We start from the raw sequence: 14,161 nt of genomic DNA on the forward strand, positions 1-14,161 counted from the left end.
TGCAGTCTTGTAAGACAGGCAAAGGAAGCATGTTACAAAGTAAACAAGTTTAGGAGATGTCACATGACTAAAACAAAGAAGACCAGAAGCCAGTTCTTGGAGCGCTTTGAGCTGAAGACTCATTTGTCTGCTGACAAAAGAGAAAAGTCCTGCAGTGGGTATCACTGCTCATGAACTTTGTCCTAAGAGCCCATCAGGCCAATGAGAGTCTGAATCGAGCATTGTAGTAATGACGAGGGAATGTATTGTGTTGTTTGTCATTTCCCCCCTCAAACAGTTTGCTTTATTTTTAAAGATCGTTCAGTACACTGTCTACAGAGCTATAGAGGGATAATGAAAACCAGTATGCTTTTACATTTCCATTTCTGGGGGACAGGGAACTCCTGGAGGACCCAGCAGTCCTGGTGGACCTTTGTACATGGTCATTCATAGCTTCTCTCCAAGGCATCTAGCAGTCAAGGTCCCTCTGCTCAATCTCTTGCCTTCTGTTCCACCCCCGGAAGTCCATTCTCTGTGTCCTCTCTCACTGCACCCTTTCTGTATACCTCTCTGAACTCCTTTTATCACTCTTCAGCCTCATCCTGCCCTCTAGTATACTCTGGCCTACTCTAAATTTCTCGGAGAGGGATTTTCCCCTTACAACCACACCCTCCTTCCATCTTTTCAGATCACCTCAGAATCTCCAGCTCCTGGTCTAGTGATTCCTGTCTCACTCAGATTTTCTCAGAATAATGAGAAAAATAAGAGTAGTAGCGAATTCCTGGTGAAAATAGATTCTTTTAAACAAATAGAAAAAAATTGTCTTATTTTTTCAATTGTTTGTGATTATTGGCAATTTGCTTATGGGCATGAAAGAATGACTACTGAAATTTTTACATCCCAATTTTATTTAAAGTCATAAATTATGTATAGTTTGAGATAATGCTGTATTGCCTTAATATTAGATAGAAGACTTGGACTACAGTAATGTGTTAGTTGCAAAAGTTTATTAGGTAGGATGCATAGTTATTTCAAAGAGCTAAGAAGGATTAGAATATCTATCTGTACTAGCCTCCAATTTTTGTTCACTTTACTTTGATTGTTCCTAATTTTTATTTGTTTAAGTTAAGAAAATATATGATATTCAGTTAATTTGAGGGTGTTTTATTTCTTCAAATTTATTTCTAGCCAATCATTTACCTATTCCTTGATAACTTGTCTTCTTGGCAAGATTAAATGTACATTATTTTTATTTTAACTGCAATGTCTCATGTCATCAGAGGGAAAGGCAAGAAGTGGTACTTTAGCTGCCTAACTGTCAGCTTTAACTGGAGACAATATGCTTATGGTCCAGAAGTTTCAAATGAATAAGGTGTGCCTTGCTTTAACATTCCCCAGGTCCAGAGAACTCTGGCTAGAACTCAAGATAAATGAACATCACAGGTTTTACTCAGAGAAGGTGCTACCATTTGAAGTAGAATGGAAATAATAAACTAGGAAGAATATATTTAAAGAATGGAGGGAGATGGTTATAGCTCAGTGGTAGAGTGCATGCTTAGGTCCTGGGTTCAATCCCCAGTACCTTCTTTAAACTGAATAAACCTAATTACTTCCCCTCCAAAAACAAACAAACAAAACAAAAGACAAACAAACAAAAAGAATCAGGCTTGAGGAAAGAACTGGTATTAAATGAAAACTATACTGGTATTACATGAGACCTAAGTAATCAAGAATATGGCATGCCCCTGTTGGGTTCAAGGGTGGGTGAAAGAAGTCGGTGATTAGATAGTCCTTAAAAAAAAAAAATTCTAAGAAACATCATAAAATTGCTTTACTATAGTTCGTTATTAAAAGAAGCAAAATCTGAATGAAATGCAAAGTTACTGATATCATTTATATGATCATTGGAGTGCTTCAAAAAGCAGACCTGCCATATTTATTGTTCTCTGACTTGAACTTCATCATTAAGAAGAATTTTTAGTAATACTGTATACTATGTCAACATATATCCTAAAAAATAGGTTTTAATCATAAAATTGTAATGAAAATTGAGTGTATAATAGTGTATGTTTGTATAATTAAGAAATTCAACAAAGATTTCATAAATATTCCTTTGGATATTAAAAAAGTTAGCAAACAAATGAATGGAAAAGCGAATATGTATGTATTTATTTTGCCAACAGTTTATTTTAATAATCAAGAAGCTACCTTGTGTTGTCATCTGGATCATATCAATAGTCAAGAAACCCACACAATGATTCTCAAAATGCAAAAACAGTTTTAACGTAGGAAAACAGCTAAACCTTCAGTCATCAATGATAATTTCAAAAGATTTCCCAATTTGTCAAGCTGTTTTATTACTTTTGCTTAGAGTTCAGATTTTAAAAGGGGACATTAAAAAGTTCTGTCGAGAAAGAGAAATAATGTTGATTATGATGATGGAGTATTATAACATCATTCTTCAGCCTCAGAGAAATTCATCAGAAATAATTCTAAGTTAATTATTCACTTATACTATTTTTTAAGTCTCTGAAGACTCTAAGATATAGTCAAAGTATAAATTAGCATAGCCTAAACTTTGATTTTACCCCCAGTAAATTATGGAATCATTTTAGTAAGATAAAATATTGGATGATTCTTCTCCCCATAAATCACCTGCATCAGCCCCTAAACTTGTGTCTGATCATCACAGTCTAGTGCAGTTATGATCACCAGAAGCATGATCCAGTGCTCCGATCTCTTTATCATTGGTAGGAAGCTCATAATAATAGCCTCATGTAAAGATTAATGAAACAATTCCACTCAAAAACACAGAGTATATGTAATCCATTGTTTAATAGGGATTTCTATGGTTTAGTTTAATTTTTAAATACGGCCATGACTTAAAACATTAAACTGTAGTTTTAATTATAGGCAATTAAGGATTTAAATACAAATGGAAACATTTTCAATGAGATGATAGTTCTTCCAATGCATTTCATCTGGAAATTATTACTCATATTTAAGTAAAATTTAATTTAAGCAAGATGTTTTCCACTGGAACGTCTTTGTGTAACTTCCCCACTGACTTTTAGTCTGCAGGCAGGCTCATTATCATATATGGCAGTAGGCTGTCAAATCCTGATATTGCATATAATCATAAGCAGAGAATGGGATATATCTTTTTATATCTTCAAAATTCTGTAGAATCCAAACCCTAATCACAATGTACACATTGTGTATTAGGGTTTATTAAATTTCTAGGGTCATATTTATCAAGGAAATATATTTTATTGTTGATATTTTTCACAATTTACTTTCAGTGTCAAACATTTTTCTAAAACATAAACTAGGATAGATGGGAAAAAAGGCCTCCAAGAGAAAAACTTCTGGAAGAATGTAGAATTACCAATATGGTGCTATTATCTCTGCTTGTTTATCTGAAGGGTAGTTTGGGTTATAAAAAAAGTTTGACTCTTCCTAATTTTATTGGCTTTTAAATCTGATACTAATGATTTAATGATAAATACCTGAATAGCTAAATTAGATCTCAGAGAACCATGCTACGTGGGAATCAAGTGACCTGTAACAACAGCATCACATGGAAATGGTATATTGTGACTTTTTGTTTTCCATTAACTAGTGCACTACAGAGATGTGGCTGTGCAACTTTACATTGAAAATGACTGAGAAGTTCCAGGTCTTTTTTATTTGAAATGTATTATACCCCAAAGACAAAAGCACACACACACACACACACACACACACACACACACACACACGAAGTACTCCTACTTTTGTATGAAATCAATACATTTAAATATGAATGTGAATTACAATATCGTTCAAATCAACTAAATTGATCTGTATGTAATTGATCCTCAAAATATAAATAACTTAACATAAAACAAAAAGAACCATTATCACTTCAATATGTAACCAATATAAAAATTGGGATATTTTGCATGTTTTCTTTTTATATCTTCAAAATTTAATATGTATTATGCATATATAATACCTCTTAATTCAGACTTCATAATTTCAAGAGCTACCCATGTGATTAGTGCCTACCTAGTAGATAGCATAGTTTTAGAAGATATCTTTACTCACATTACTATTGGAATTTAGAGAATATCTCATTAATATCTGGCAGAATAAATAAATGACTACATAAATGTATGTTCATTGTGGTGTCAACTTCTTATTGTCAGATTTTTTTTTTATTATTGGCCTTTTCTTCTACTTCTCTTATTGTTAAATAACAATCATAATATTTCCTACATAATAAAAGTCCCTTAATAGATCCTTCTTATTAATCAAATACAATATTTAATAGAGTTATGGATCACATATTTATGGCCAATTTCAAAAATTCATATGTGATATACTGAATTCAATCTGGCATTATCATTGTTGAAGTTGTCAATTGTACTTAGATTTGCATAATTGTGTGTTAGCAGGGTATTTCTGTACTTATAAAAATATTTTTTAAATTAATATGTAAACTTTATTATCAGTAATTACAAACACAAATATGTGCTTTTGTTAGTGAATGAACTTTTGGTCCTTTCAGAAATACACCAGCTCATTTAATAATTCCAAAGCAGAGCTATCGCTCCAAGAAATTTCTGATCGAATTTAGTATAAGACCCAGTAAGGGAACACAAATCAACACTGCTTTTTTTTTAATTGTCTCTATTCCCCACACTGTACATTTCATTTTTTTAATTCTGAATTTCATTTGAATAGCAATTATCTATGTTTAAGTCACATCTCCAAGTCAAATAAGGAAAGCCTATTTTAAATTCACCTGACCTCCAGCAATTTGAAAAATAATTATTATTTTTAAATGTGGAAGTTCACATTTTAAGGAAAATGTGCTATTTTAACCTATTTAAGACTGGGTATAGTGTCAAGAGTAATTCAGATCATTAAAGATATGGACAGAAGCTTAGGGCATCAGCAAGAAGAGAAATGATTATGCCGAAATTTGTAGAAGCATAAAATGGTTATAGAAAGGAGATGGAAAATACTTGCAAATAGTGGCTTCTTCTGCTAATTATAAATATATTTTACTCATTTGGGATTTGGTGGCCTCTCTTACTTATGAGAAAAAAATTGCACTGCTATTTTGAGTTACAGATAAGAAAATAATTTAAGGAGAAAAATCCCATTAAAACTTCATTAAAACAAATCATTGAGGTAGGTAGTTTTCAGTACTGGTCAGATTATAGAAATAATCATTTTTTAAAAATCACAGTTACACCACTTACCCAACTTTTTGCTTCTATCTTTACTCTCCTGGTAAAATCATTATGTGTTTAAAGGGAGAGAGAACAAAACAGGTAAAGCTGCAGCGAAAGGTACAAGGATACAGTCCCTTCCTGGAAAGAGGATTTTGTGGCGAACCATTTCTCCCATAATGCATCCCACAGACCATATATCCACTAGAACAGGAGAGAAGGGAGTGAAGAGAAGGGAGGAAAGTAAAGTTAACTAAGATAACTGCTCTCAGGAGGAGGAGGAAAAAGAACAGTTTGATTAGAAGGTACAATTTCTGTCTCCCACCAAAAGCTAGCCAAAAAGGTGAATTAAAATCAGCACTGTAATATTACACAAACAATGTATAGTGTAAGAACTCAAATTATTTTTTTAATTACTTTGTGAGTGCCTTAGATTGCTTCTTTAGTGCCACAAAGTGGTAACATGGAAAAACAGCAGCTTAATCAAAAGCATCTCCACGGCAGGTGATGGCTAGAAGCCACCAAAGGGTTTTCGATGTCATTTGCTGGATGTAGAGAAAATAATCTTGATCAACCTTTAGGGGTGGCTGTTTCCATTTTCTATTCTATTCAGTTACATGGAATAGGGCAACTAGCGACACCCCTTTTTTAATCCAAAATAATGTAAATGCAACCAAATCCAAGAAACTAGGAAATGGCCGGAAACATGGTTTAAAGGCAGAAAGAAATATTGGAAGGAAACCCTGATATTCAGGGCTTAGTTTTTCCTTCAGAAGTTATTCTTGTAAATAAAGACCAGTTTTAGTTTCTATTTGAAATATTTCAAGAAAAAAATATATAATTAATTAGCATATGTATAAAGGAGTCATCTAGAAGTAAAGTAAAAAAAGTATTAACGGTGTTAAAAAGTTATTATATACATACATTTGTCTCTCAATTGTCATACTTGTTAACCAAACATGCTTCACCTTCTCTTACCAATCTTTACCCTCTTCCAACTCGCTTTTTAGTAAGGACAAAGGGAAATTGGGGGCAAAAACATTAGGCTAAAATGCTCCTTGGGGAAGGAAGGCAGGTTAGGTGGATGGGATAGCTGGGCATGCCTGACGTGGGAGCAAGCAGGTTATTCTGCAGGGTTACTTTCATCCCATAGGTAGGTGGGAGGGCAGCACGAGGGTGCTAGGTATGCTTTCTCCACGGATCTAGAGAAGCCAAAAAACTAAGGCAGCAACTTGCAGTCCTTTCTGGTGAGGGAAGGGGAAGGGATGAGATTACATGCCATCTGTGCAGCAAAGATCTGAAAATCCACATTAGGCAAATTCAGATACCCCACCCCAGATTCTTATAGATTCTTGATTTATTGAATTTTTTTTAACTGAGTCTCCCTTTGATTTTTTTTTATAAATAACTTATGAAGAAAGTATACAAATATCAAACCCAAATAAGTTAGAGGTGGTATTGCCTTGAGAAGAGGACCAGATTTTCCTCTTTCAAGTCAAAACGTAACAGAATTCTGCCATTGCTCACCAAAGTAAACCTGACCTTGCCAAGAACTTTTTTCCCTTCCTCTGCACAAATGCACGAAAGGATTGGCTCTCTTCTAATCTGCAAGTCAGAAACTTTTTAAAACTTTGGTGGCCAGGGAATTTTCAAAAAAGTACTCTGTATCACCTACACATAAAAATACAATGATAATTACTCCTCTAGAACTTATAGACTCCTGGGAACTAAACAGAATAGAATATAAAAAAAATAAGTATGAAAGGTACATTGAGTACATATATAAATTCTAATATAAAACTATTTTAATTCTTAAATATATTGGATGTGTTTTTAATATACCGCATTACTTGTTAGAAATACTCTTTTCAAAGTTAATATATTGCAGTGCTTTTTAATATGTATTTCATGAGTCTTTCATTTCAGTAAAATCAAACCGAAATACATTTTGAAGATTCTTTCTACCTTTTCTTTTAAAGTGCTCATGAGTACTAGCTTTTCTTTATGAAAGCAGTAGTGTAAAATTTAATATTTTTCCCTCTCGATGGTTTTGGAATTTATAAAAACTTACTAGGCGATTGCTACCTTAACAATTACTTACAGAACAGTTCAAAGTGTTAAAGAAATTCTTTTCCAACCTGAACACTTTGGATTATTCTAAACTGACTATACATTGAACATTTGTGAAGATTCTTGCTCCAAGGATTTGTTGTATCTTTTTGTCTTTTCCTAGGACTAGAGCCATCAATCTAAGAGGTAACATAAAGCCAGAGGGCTAAATGGAGTAGACGGATTTCTTTCTGTTTATACTCACTTTGAGCTGAGCTGCCACCTAAAAAGCAAATTTTCTCAATATCTACAGCATCTATGCTAATGAGTATCCACCTGACTGTTTAATCAGGCTCCGCTTGTAATTCGTGTTAGCTGTAACATTTCAGTGCTCTTCTAGCCAACCTTACTTCTCAGAAACATCCTTCGCATTTTTAACGGGTGAGTCTTCCTAGTAGTATTTTTGAAAAACTTCTGAATATGAAAGCTGGCAACTCTATTTTTTTAAAAAAAGTATTCATACAGACTGAAAGAGAACATTACTCTCGGCTATCTAAAACTGTGTCCTCATTTTCTTCACAGTTTCTGTGGCTGCTGCTCAGAAGCGTCCTTACCGTTCTCCTTGTAGCCCATGCCCAGAATGACCTCAGGGGCCCTGTAATAACGTGTCACCACATACGGAGTCATCATGAAGCTCGTGCCTGCTGTCCTGGCCAGTCCAAAGTCTAGGATTTTCAATGTACAATCAGACTTGACTACAATGTTACTTGGTTTTAAGTCCTGACAATAGGAACAAGAGAAGAAATTAAAAGCCAGCCTCAAATGGAATATATGGTTTCCATCTACCCAGTCGACATGGCAGCCTTGCAATAGCACAGATGGGCCCCCCTTGACTGGAGAGCCCTACGAAAAGCAAAAAAGTGCTGCCCCTGAGAAGTTTACAGTTAGCGTTTCGATTTTTTGTTTTAATATCTTCAGAAACTTTTTTAAACTCAGAAAAGAACTGTATCATTTTTACAATTTAAGCTCATCTTGGAAAGAGGTTTTGGAAAAAAAATCATTTACTGTCATCTGTTAGGTTTCTCCTTATGGCAACATGAACCTTTCAGCTTATATTTCGTTTCTAGGCCTGACAGAAGAGCAGATCAGGGCAGCTGTCTTTATGGACCAGAAGCAAACAACGGAAAGGAACTGTCTTGTTTCAGCTGCACCTCTGACCTCTGCCAATCAAGGGGCTAGAAAGCACAAGGCTTCTCAGAAGCTGACTCTCAATGAGCTGAAACAAAATATTAAACAAAATCAACTGCAGGGTGCTGAAGCTTCCTCCTACACAGTAGTGATTCTGATTAATGGCTGATTCTATAGGAAAATAAATGAGGATGCATATTATATTTAACCAAGCTCATCTACATGAAGAAAAGAATCCACAGTTGCTCTTTCTCTTCTCCACAAGCATCTTAATTATCATTCTGAAGTAGGTGTTCTTACCCTGTGAATAATTCCAGCAGAGTGAAGGTGCTTGATGCCACACAACATTTGGTACAGCAGGTAAGACATTCGCTCATGGTCTAACTCCATCTGAATCACCTGACACAAGTTGGCATCCATCAGTTCCATTACTAAGTAACTGCAAGGTGAATCCACAGTGTTAGTTCCAAATCACAAGGCCTGTGAAGTGCTTCAAACGAGTCAGAATCCTCTCCTAAACCAGTAAGTCTCCCCAACTTTCCAGCTCAACTTCTGACAAATTAAGAATATGAAAAACTTGCAAGTATTGCATGCATGTTACCCATGGTACCCCTACCACGTGAGTGCTAACAGAAGTAGCATTTATTAGTGTGTGGTTCCTGTCCATATATTTTCTACCTTCATCTTGTTCTCACTTCACCCTGAATTCTCTGAACTCTTCCTTGAGTATTATGATTACAAATAAAAAAATTCAGAATAGCATCTTCCATTAAATGCAGTGTATGTGTGTGAAACAAAGGAGTCATTTCCTCTCCTCTGCTTATTGTCACTATACTTCTGGTAGGTTTTTTGGGCACAAAATCAAAAGCACCACAAAAATAGAAATGAAGGCTAAAGATGATTTTTATCATGTCCCTTATTAATATTTCTCAAAGTGAGTTGACTCATTCTAGAAAGCTCACAGAATAAATTAAAAATAATAAAAAATGTAAAATAAATAATAAGCTTTCTCTGATTCTGATAGAACCAAGAACATGGGACAACAAAGCACAAAGAGCCAGAAGTTCAGAGAGTAGCAGAAATGTCTTTCCAGGAGGTAACACCAGAAACAGAGCTTCCTGTCCTATCCCTGGATCCTTTCCATTTGCTGCCAGTCCTCACCTCCCTTTGGTGTCCACAAGGGATTGCATTCATTTAATTTTTGTCAGTATCACTTGAGTTATCTGAATGCTATGCTCCCCCTTCCTTCACGAGTTTTGTTACTTACACATCTTGGAACTCCTCCAGCGTTTTCTGGGGTGTGAAGACATTTAATAAACTAATAATCTGGAGAAGGGACAGTGGAAGGGATAGAAGGAGAGAAAGAAAAAGGGAGAAAATTAACTATTTAAAAAACATATTTAAACAAGTACTTATTCCAACTCAAAGTCACATACATACTAGTGCTATGGTGGAAACGGAAAAGTTGGAAAAATTTTCTAGAAGTATCTCACAGAACACAGAAAACTGTATTCAGAAAGGACATGCAATCTGTCTTCAGGTTAAAATCAATTAAAAATTGGACAGAAAGAAGTATCAGAGAAGATACATAACCGTGATATTGCTTTAGAGTGTGGTCCTCCTTGGTAAATATAGGTTGCAATATAATTAAACCAAAAAGGAGGAAAAGCCATGTAAGAAAAGTAAGGCAGCAGTGAAACTCCCAGCAAGACTTAGCAAGGCCACGTCCTCCTTCAAACAAACAAGGTGGAGTCCTAAGGCAGTGTTCTAAGTCAAGGCAGCGTTCTGAGTCAAGGCAGTGTTCTATGTCAAGGAGGTATTCTGAGTCAAGACTTTTTTGTGTTGTTGAAACTAAAGGTTTCTTTTGCTTCTATTTCACACTCAAATATTATTTAAACTAATGCTCCAATGGTATGTGTGAGGAAAGGTATATCTTAGATGATATCAATGATGAATTTAATGGAAAATGTATTTTTGAAGTTATCAAAATGCTGTTTCTTAAACTTTTTTGTTTCCTGATTTAGTTATTTTATATATTAAATAGTAAAGAAGTTTATCTTCTAGTATAAGTAAATTTTGAACAGAAATTTGTTTTATGCAAATAAATTGCATGCATATATAACTCAAAATTGTCTTTCAGTTAAATATTCTGTATTAATGTGCCAGTGGGAAGTAAAAATAAAAAATATAGAGAACAATCTTCTACTCATAGGACAGACACAACCGTTTCACAAAAACAAGCTTAAAATTTACACATCTTTAAGACATGAACTAATGAATTTCAGTAAACTTCATAAGCATGAAATAATAAATAAAGCAAAATGGTTTTTAATATCTGAGAAATGCAGTCAATTCTAGGGAATGTTTTAAAGCTTCAGTAGTTTTCATTTGTTGAAGATTTTTGTTGAGGAAAAAAGTGACAATATCATCCAATACTTTTACATATATATACATGGCAATGGTCATACCATATCAAAACACCCAAGATTATCTCCTCTGAAGCAACTTTGTGGTATGAAATATGCATATAGAAATAAAATTGTTTCAAAATATTTTTAAAACTTGTGATTAAAGTTTTAATTTAATTTGTGCTTTGTTATTCTGTATACTTAGTTATGGTGTGTTTTGAAAAATGTCTACATGTATCAATGGAACATACATCATAAGCCTGTTTTTCTAGTACTTTATCAATCTTGGAAAGTAATTCATTTTTATATTTCTTCAAACAGAAACATCAGAGACTGTGTGTAGGACACACACACACACACACACACAAACAACCCTTAAAGATGAAAAAATGCTAATCCATGTTACCTGGTAAATAAATAATCTAGGTAATCTAAATTAGTCTAGAAAATAGAATTACAATGTTATGTAAATGAAGGATTATTATTTTAAAAGGTGAAGTCCCCACTATGTATTCTGGTTGCCATGCCCATGTTTTATCACCTTCATCTTCTTTGATTTCCCTTTGAGGATTTCTCCTCTGTTCTTTCTTTGGTCCCTTATAAATCTGAATTCCTACTAATAACTAATCAAATATCTTGTCTTTAGAATCAGATCATCACAGGTTATTTCCATTTTTGTTCAATGCTTTCCAGGCAGGAATCTGACTCGGTTCCTTTTTTATTCGAGCATCTTAAAATGCTCAGATGTGAATCAATGTTTGTCATGGCCCCACAATAATGTCAGCTATCACTTCCTAGAATTGTGTTCATTTTCTAAATGGATTTGGCTCTTCTATTATTGAAAATTTAATTGGGATTCCTTTACTATTTCACTTTACTTTCCACAGCATTAACAGAGTTCTGCTTGTGGAATTTATATTTAGGGTGAAACTCATCTCTGCTAACAAGTTCTGGAAATTTATTTCCACAGACTTATAAACATACATGCATACAAACATATGCACATACACACATAAAAGGGGGTAGCAGGCAGGATTCCACTTACAAATTCCCATTTCAATTTGGAAATCCTTTTTAGGTATCATAAATGTGAACCCCCATATTCCAATCAAGGATGAGGGTATGATTCCCTCAAATTGGCCAAGTAATTGAGAATTCCTCCAAATGAATTTATTGCATTATAGGGGCTGGAAGGAGGATTAGAGAGATACAAATATATGAAAACAAAAACTATCAAAACTTCCCATACAGTTGCTTTATTGTTCGTGTCCATCTTCCATTGCCTACAGTATTTCTCATCCTCTTTGCTATCACAGAAAGAGTTTGCACTGGTCATGCGGTTAATCGAGCTCCTGCCTTTATTTAGCACACAGAAAGAACAAATTGTTTTAGTAGAATGACTTTTCTTTGGAATCATCCTTTCCATCATTTCCGTATTCCTTTATAGAAATCTGCTCCTCGCGTGGCCAAATGAGAGGTGGGTACATAATTCATAAGCTTTCTCTTTCTTAGTGAAGCCTTTCTTGCTCAATCTGTTTAAAAGAATAACCCTACCCGTTCTGCACTGACCAGAATTTTTATCTTCCTTCTTTGCTTCATTTTTCTTGATACCACTTATTAGTATTTGACATTCTATACACTTACCTACCTACTTTGCAGACTGCCTTTGTCGCCCCAGTGAGCACCATGTGGCAGGAATTTGTCTCTCCTATCTTCACTGCTGTATTCTTAGCATCTTAGAGCATCTAGATCTATACCTGGCACATTCTATTCATTTAACAAGTATTTGTCAAACAAATGACTGAGCTAAAGCGTCATTGGAATAGAGTAATAGAGGAAAAGAGAAACACTCATTAGGCCTAAATCCACTTATTTGTATTTCAAATCTCTTTCAACTAAACTCTCATACATTTGCTTCTTCTTAGTGCCATTGATAGACAGTTAGCCTCATGACAAATTTACTTGTTTATAAAACTGCATGGATAATTTCTTATATTCTGTGATTTTCATACTCAAGAAAAACTTTGTAGGGAGTTATTATTATATCTTTATAATAATTATTTATATTATATGTTTACATGTAATAAATTATATGTATATGTAATAATTATAATTATAATCTATTTATTTATTTGTTTTTAACTTTTTTTATTGATTTATAATCATTTTACAATGTTGTGTCAAATTCCAGTCTAGAGCACAATTTTTCAGTTATACATGAACATGTATATATACTTTGTCACATTTTTTTCTCTGTGAGCTACCATAAGATCTTGTATATATTTCTCTGTGCTATACAGTATAATCTTGTTTATCTATTCTACAATTTTGAAATCCCAGTCTATCTCTTCCCACCCCCCCGCCCCCTTGGCAACCACAAGTTTATATTCTATGTCTGTGAGTCTATTTCTGTTTTGTATTTATGCTTTGTTTGTTTGTGTTCTTTTAGATTCCACATATGAGCGATCTCATATGGTATTTTTCTTTCTCTTTCTGGCTTACTTCACTTAGAATGACATTCTCCAGGAGCATCCATGTTGCTGCAAATGGCGTTATGTTGCCAGTTTTTATGGCTGAGTAGTATTCCATTGTATAAATATACCACATCTTCTTTATACAGTCATCTGTTGATGGACATTTAGGCTGTTTCCATGTCTTGGCTATTGTAAATAATGTTGCTATGAACATTGTCTTTATTAAAATAAGAGTTATCTCCCATTTCTCCTTACTAAGAAGAATGAAAGCATAGAAAGAGTTCTTGACACCTTTGACAGTGGTTGAAGAAAATTATACTCTGAAGTGAAGAAAGCCCTGTAATAGTGTTCCCTGCTGAGTTCCAACGAGAAATGTTCTTGACAATCCTGTTCTGAAGCGCTTTGCAGATATGTCCCTGCACATTTGCCCAGCCCTACAAAAAGCGAGATGCCAAAGCACAGTGTGCACACTGAACAGTTGGAGGCCACCTATAGCTAAAACAAAAAGGAGATACAAATCTTCACCTGTTAATAATTAAATTTAAATTATAAAGAAATGCAGTATTTTGTTCTATAAGATATTTTTGGTTTTGGTTTGTTTGTCTGTTTGTTTGTTTTGGAAAAGCATGAAGCTCTCTGGTTAATTTCGAGCAAGATGACCAAATACAGTTTATTTCTTAACAGGGAAATAGCTATCAGATTCATCCCCTACATGCCATATGGTTTTCAGATGATTTTTAAGCAGAAAGCTACCATGAGGACAATGAAATCAAATGTAGCATATGGGCAGGATAAACAATCTTAAGAGACAGAAATTGCAAAGTAAAGAAAGTCTTTCCTA

General features: G+C 34.2%; 1 protein-coding gene across 17 annotated transcripts in view; it reads right to left on the bottom strand.

The window, feature by feature from the left end:
- MAPK10 (mitogen-activated protein kinase 10) overlaps positions 1–14,161 on the bottom strand; it is a 441,578-nt gene that overhangs the window by 58,633 nt on the left and 368,784 nt on the right. For 13 of the 17 annotated variants that reach the window (XM_072942909.1, XM_072942895.1, XM_072942942.1 and 10 more), the window contains 4 exons: positions 9,706–9,764; positions 8,739–8,877; positions 7,865–8,030; positions 5,334–5,405 (listed from right to left, as the gene is read on the bottom strand). In XM_072942909.1, coding sequence (XP_072799010.1) covers positions 5,334–5,405; positions 7,865–8,030; positions 8,739–8,877; positions 9,706–9,764 — 436 coding nt within the window. The remainder of the gene's footprint in view (positions 1–5,333; positions 5,406–7,864; positions 8,031–8,738; positions 8,878–9,705; positions 9,765–14,161) is intronic. The other 4 variants (XM_072942926.1, XM_072942936.1, XM_072942882.1 and 1 more) reach the window with 1 other exon arrangement.

The sequence above is a fragment of the Vicugna pacos genome, chromosome 2 (assembly GCF_048564905.1).
Source record: "Vicugna pacos chromosome 2, VicPac4, whole genome shotgun sequence".
Taxonomy (NCBI): Eukaryota; Metazoa; Chordata; class Mammalia; order Artiodactyla; family Camelidae; genus Vicugna; species Vicugna pacos.